This window comes from Protomyctophum parallelum (assembly GCF_964188405.1).
Source record: "Protomyctophum parallelum genome assembly, chromosome: 17".
Taxonomy (NCBI): domain Eukaryota; kingdom Metazoa; phylum Chordata; class Actinopteri; order Myctophiformes; family Myctophidae; genus Protomyctophum; species Protomyctophum parallelum.
This window is the reverse complement of record NC_139719.1, coordinates 31786739-31793143: the sequence shown is the minus strand read 5'-3', so window position 1 is coordinate 31793143 and position 6405 is coordinate 31786739. Positions and strand designations below refer to the sequence as shown.

At 38.4% G+C, this 6405-nt stretch overlaps 1 protein-coding gene across 2 annotated transcripts; it reads left to right on the top strand.

Annotated features, from left to right (window-relative positions):
* The first annotated feature begins 318 nt into the window (after nt 1–318).
* Nucleotides 319–6076, top strand: irf3 (interferon regulatory factor 3). 2 transcript variants are annotated; one of them, XM_083787139.1, is made up of 11 exons: nt 319–536; nt 876–1044; nt 1289–1460; nt 2553–2626; nt 2742–2802; nt 2963–3025; nt 3141–3380; nt 3670–3760; nt 4005–4180; nt 4623–4744; nt 5938–6076. In XM_083787139.1, the coding sequence occupies exons 2-11, from the start codon at nt 880–882 to the stop codon at nt 6049–6051; spliced, it is 1278 nt and encodes a 425-aa protein (XP_083643265.1). In that variant the 5' UTR covers nt 319–536; nt 876–879; the 3' UTR covers nt 6052–6076. The 2 variants fall into 2 exon arrangements, with proteins under 2 accessions (XP_083643265.1, XP_083643264.1); XM_083787138.1 differs by having other exon boundaries at nt 4005–4288.
* The last annotated feature ends 329 nt before the right edge of the window (nt 6077–6405 follow it).

Here is a 6405-nt window from a genome sequence, read left to right as displayed (position 1 = left end):
CCCACTCATTGGAACCATTACAGACAGTGTCGGTAATATGGTTCCAATAAAAAAGGTTGAGAACTTGAGAAGCACGAGAAGCACTGCTCTATACTCCAGTCTAGTGTAGTTTGAGCTGTTATTTTGAAGTCCAATGACCGGGAAGTTAAATGCTTAATTGACGGTTAGGTTGTTGAACATTTTAACTTGACAACAGATATGAGAACACCCAACACCCTGCGTTCAGGGAAATGCCTTCTCTGTGGTGACGTATTAAATTTGGAAAACGAAACTGTCGAGTTGCGGAGTTTCCCAAGAAAGCCCACCTTATGGCTATGGCTCCATTGAACGATACTTAAGGAGTGTACTGTACCAGCTGTAGTTGAGGACATTACACTGTTGGGCCGTTGTGCAGCTGATAAGAATTAAGAGATACAAAGTAGTAGTACGTATCATTCACATTGCAGATTTTTGATTCAGGAAACGAGTCAACGACTTTCTGTTAGTCTGTAGAATAACTCGAACGCACCTCCTGGAGGAAGCTTTATCGATCGCAGGTAGGCCTACTGTAGGAATAATATTATTTTATTTATTAGACGTACGGTATATTTATTCTTAACGCAACTGCTGCCTATTATTATTATTATTATTATCATTATTATTATTAGTAGTAGTAGTAGTAAAGTTAACATTTTGCCCTATTGATTTAAACAAAATGCATATAGTTCATCCTTAAACTGCTTGCAGCTTATTGACAATACTGAAACAAGAACTGTCAATTTAATATCCTCATGGTGAATAGCCTACTTTTAATATCAGCAGTTTTCTTTAAAGTTGATGTTGTGTCAAAGAAGAACCTAGTTGACATTTCTGACTGGTGATTTTTGACATTGTAGAAAAATGACCCATTCCAAACCACTCCTCGTTCCTTGGTTACGGACAAAGATTAACAGTGGGATGTACCCAGGGGTTGCCTGGACAAATCCAGAGCATACAGAATTCTCTATCCCATGGAAGCATGCTTTGAGACAGGATGCCTCAAGCACTGATGTGCTAATCTTTAAGGTACTGTAAAGTAACCTATTGTGGTTATAATTGACATATTATGTCAATAACATGATTTCCTTCACATGACAGCCTTGACATGATGTCATATAATGTGACACTCTTGTATCAAGGCTCGTTGCGTGATGTATTGATATGTTGATATGTCATTTGCTGTACGGTATGTAATTCTGATGTCAGCAGACCAGTTAAATCCTTTCTTGTGTTCATTCTCTTTCTGTCCTTCGTGATCTTCCTTCTATAGGCCTGGGCAGAGGTCAGTGGTAATGGCAAGGCTCACGGTGACCCGTCGGTCTGGAAGAGGAACTTCCGCAGTGCCCTCCGTGCCAAGCTCTTTAAATTGGTATCTGACAACAAGAACGACGCTGCTAACCCCCACAAAGTGTTCCACTGGCCGGAAGAGGCATCCCCGGGAGGTGAGGCTCCAGCAGGAATTCCATAGGAGGCACCATTTTTGCCCTTCTGACTGTGGACTGGTCACACACCACGGGGCGTTTAAAGGGAATACCATTGACCTGGACATTGTGTTAACATGCCCAGAAAGTTACACAGTTGTGTTTGTTCTAGTGAATGTTTGCTACTCCCAGCAGGCCACTAGCAGGAGAGATTGTTACATAATCTTATTGATTTTCCAGGGATAGGCTACTTTAGATATTTTTTCGTTTGTGTCTACTAGCAACGTTATTACTGTATATAATGCTGATTTAGAAATTAGAATGTCATAATAAATCAGTGGATAACAGTCACTCAGAGTCCATTTAGGTCAATCTCCCATCCATGGTCAGTGCATGAGAATAATTTGTGATTAATTTGCTCAGTGCTATTTTCCAGTAACTGAAGACAGAACACCATTGCAGCTTCCATATACTTCCTTCCATATACATGCATATTGTATCCATATAGCACCCATTCTTAGCTAATGCAGTCTTAAATGCATCTCGGTTATCCACAGAAACAGATTGCACTTTAAAATGATCACTGAAACTGTATTAATTTTATGTTTTTGAATCATCCTCTTGGTTCGGATTTGCTAAACATGCATGTTTTAGTGCTGCTGGTAAAGATATAAGCCACATGTATACAATTTTCTTCTACAATTCTAGAATTATTATTATTTATTATTATTATTATTAACAAAGAGGATGAATAAAAAAATCACATAGTCAGACAACTTGTCAGTATTATTTGCTACTGGATTAAACAATAGGCCTATTGCTTTTTCACCATTTAAACAAACCAAGTGAAATATATACTAAAGTGTAAATGGGTCATATAGATGAATAACATGCATATAATAATAATAATAATGCATCAGAATTATACACGCTTATACACGCAAGTACTCAAAGACGCTTTACTGAAAACAAGTACATAATACGAGAAAGGCGGGTTTAAAAAATAACTAATGGTAAAAAATAAAATGATGATAAAAATAAAATAAGGATATATTTTAGCTGATATCGACTTACTATACTAAAAAATAACCACTTTGCTTTTTTCCCTCATAGCATGTTCTTCTGCAGGATCTCAGGAGCAGGACGATCCAGGCTTGTTTGAAAACCTTTTGTTTCCTGTACAAGAAGTAAGTGAATACTGGAGTGGAATGTCTTTCTTTGGGAATTACAATGTGTGACATTTGAGGAATGTTTTGACTGTGCAGCCAACAATCAAACAAATAAATAAATGTGTCTGTCCAAACCGACCAGATGACATCTGGGGATGATATCTACATGCCAGAAGAAAACATATTTATTCAAGGTGATAGTCTCTATCAACTTTGTTACTATTGGTAAACTATCTGTTTATGTCTTTCATTATGACACTTCTTTGTATCATACATATATTAATATGAAGTGTCTAATGAAGTGTCTTGTTCACGAAATTTCTAATCATGTTGTAAATGTAAACCCCATTACAGACCTTCCTACCATCAACTCGGATATTCTCCAGCAGTGTCTACAGGCACTGAATATTGAACAAGGTAAACCTATCACCAGTATTTATCAATTTCGTCTTCTGAGAGCAGTAGCAGTAAACAAGTGCATCCAAGGTACTTTCCTGGAAGTCATTATTTAATTTCCTCCACTTTTCCATAGCTGGCATTGCTGACTTGGACTTGCCTTCTGAACCACAACAAATTGAGGGCATGATCGCCAGACACGTGTTGCCTGAGCAACCACAGCATCCAATAGCATACGAGGATGCTGTTGGCGGAGTCGGGTTGCCTGAGCAACCAGCATATCCAGTTGATGGAGCGGTGGGAGGGGCATTTGATCCACAGATGGTGGAACAGTTCAGAGACTCCATGTCTAAGACCATGGATGGAGATCATTTTAGTGAGTTTATGGTTTTATGTTACTATAATCATATGATCCATTTGCTATCCATTTCTAAATGTAATTCATCCAAAAAGAAAAGTGTGACTATATCAGAAGGGTATTACAATCTCCACAGTTTCCTAAAGCCAATACAATGATTTGCCTGGCTGGCAATATTGCTATTGAATACTAACATGCTGACGTCCCTCACACCTGTGAATAAATGCATCATAAAGAATACAGCTGCTTACATAAAACCCTTCTAGACTGTGATTTCATATGTATCTTCTACTATTTGTGTTCCCAGAGACTAACTTCAAGGTGTCGGTTTTCTACAGAGGAGCGAGGGTTTATGAACGGATGGTGCAAAACGAGGCTGGACTCCGACTAGTCTACAGGTACAGAACAGATCAAAATTGTAGATCGGCTATTTGAAATATGCAAAAAAAATCAAAATTATGGGCAAAGAAGTTTAGGTATAAGGGGTTTAGCACTGAGGAAAATAGGGCCCCAAGTGTTCCAGTTAGTCTCAAAGCTCAGAATTGCATTAGCCATGGGTTTAAGCCTGCATAATACAACAGTGGTTCTCAGAACTTTGGATATACATGTATGTGAAGTCTAATCATGTTGTCTCAACATTAGGCCTGAACTCACCGAGCCAGTCTATGATCAGGTCTCAGACCTGACCCTGGTCTCTCTGCCAAGCCCCGTGGACATACATGATCAGATACAGACCGGACTCACCAAGCAAATCCTGGAATCACTGGGTACTGTGGACGTGGGAGTCTCTGGCCCTGTGGTCTATGGGCAGCGCCAGGGTAAGACCCATGCCTTCTGGAGCCTCTGCAAATATGACAAGAGTGGAACGCCACAGGACATGTCCAAAGAGCCCCAATCACTTTACCTGTTCAAGGACTTTTTGCAAGGTTAGTAGAATAAGCATTTGCAAAAAACAAGAATGCAAAGGTTTTGAGCTCAGTCGATCTTCATTACAAATGTAATTTCAATTTCTGATCGACTGAGATCGAAATGTTTAAAAATAAGCAATAAAAAAGAGGAGTTGAGAACAAGTGTGCAGATTAATTTTTTGTTTTAGCTGTTGATCTGTTTGTCTAGCACCTAGGGCTAGGCTGTATATTGGATGCATACACTATCTCTTCTGTTCAAGAATACTACTTTGCAAATGAGCAGGTATTGTGTTGGTGGATCTGTTTACATATAAAGTAACTAGTATCTTAATGTGCTGTCTTGTCTTTCTAGGAATACGTGACTTCATTCATGGAGGAAAAGAGTCTCCTTCCTGTTCCCTGTATATCTGTCTGGGAGAGAAGTGGCCATGTCCAGAAAACAGGCCTTTGGAGAAGAAACTAATCGTGGTGGAGGTACGAGAGCTTTTCAAAGGACCATTGTCTATTTATTTACAGTTTCAGCCATAATATCCTACATAGACATGGGTCATAGACCCAGATTTAATGTAGATTGATGGTAAAAGTTAGTAAATATTGGCTAAACATCAGTTAATAAGTCAGAAAGGTGTGAATTTCAATCATAAATCAATCTTATCCATGGACTATTTTCAGCTAGACTTTTAAAATCTATCCACTTGCATTAAAACATTCACAACAAATCACAGATTACGTATAGTAGGCTATATCAAGGAAGTGGATTTTCATACTGTTCTAAAATTAACTATAGTCATAGTAAATATATTTGTTTGCATATATCTTAACTACATATAGTGTCCCTTTTCTGGTAACTTTTCCAGAATCTGAATGCTACACAGTACACAGACAGTGTAACTCCACCTACTGAAAGTGGCAAATGGGGGCTGTCATCTGTGTGTCGTTTCCGTTCATAACCTAGATATATGCTATGACTAATTTTATTTACAGTAGGACTTATCTACATGACTGCAAAGACTAAATGGAAGCGCGGAGAGGAACATGCTGTAATGTCTTTGCATTTTCAGCGCTTCCGTTAACCTGCACAGACGGAAGCATTTGAAAAGTGTGTGAGCAGAACTCTTGTCTTGAGAGACTACTATTCTGGACATTTTGTAGAACTGCTATTTTCCGCAAAGAGATTTGTTTTAGAGAGAAAAGAGGCAGGGGATCAAGTATATTCCCATAGGGGACTCCGGTCAACAAAGTATATTAGGGTTTATACTATACTATACTTTATTTATCACAATTTATTTATGTGACTATTTACCTTATTTGAAGTCGCTCTGAGACTTAAAATAAGAGGCTCGTCTGCTAAATGCCTGAATTGTGTTTAAAAACAAGCACATTGTACCGTATATGACTGAGGATGTGATCTAAAACAGATGTTATTTCATTGTGTTTGATATATTTATACTGATCTGGAGAGATGGGGCTAATTCAGCAAAAAGTTAAGTACTGCTATAAGAACCCAAAGATGTTGCTTAAAGGTTGTCTGAATGAATACATTGCTTATGGCCCTGGACACACACGCGCACATACACACTCACTGTCACATGCATGCACGTGCACATTGCATGCACTTTCACATGTATCTTTCTTCTAGCCTCTCTACTCTGCTTGTCATTCCATAGGTGGTGCTAACATCACTGGATTTATTGAAGAGTCTTGCTGTGGAAGGTGGCGCCTCCTCCCTGCAGTCTATGGACCTGCAGATCTCCCTAGAGCAGATGATGGAACTGTGTTAAAGCAACTGATAGTGCTTGAATTGACTCACTGAAAGTGACAAGTTTACAAATGCCTACCTATGCCTTCTTCAGGTAGTTTTACTTTCATTTTATTGATCAACACGTTTACAATATTTCATTTGACAATAGAATAGATGAATGAATTACAATACCACTTAACAAATGTAAAGCACAGTGAAATCAACTTATCGAAAAGATAAAACTTGCTGGTGCTGGCTCCAGCAGAAAAGAAACAGTAAAGAACTGTATGATAGTAATGACATATTCATAAAATGACAATATTGTAGCCGTGAAATTTCACTCATGTCATCAACTCAAGAGTATCACTACATTATAAGAAGAAAACAAACTGAA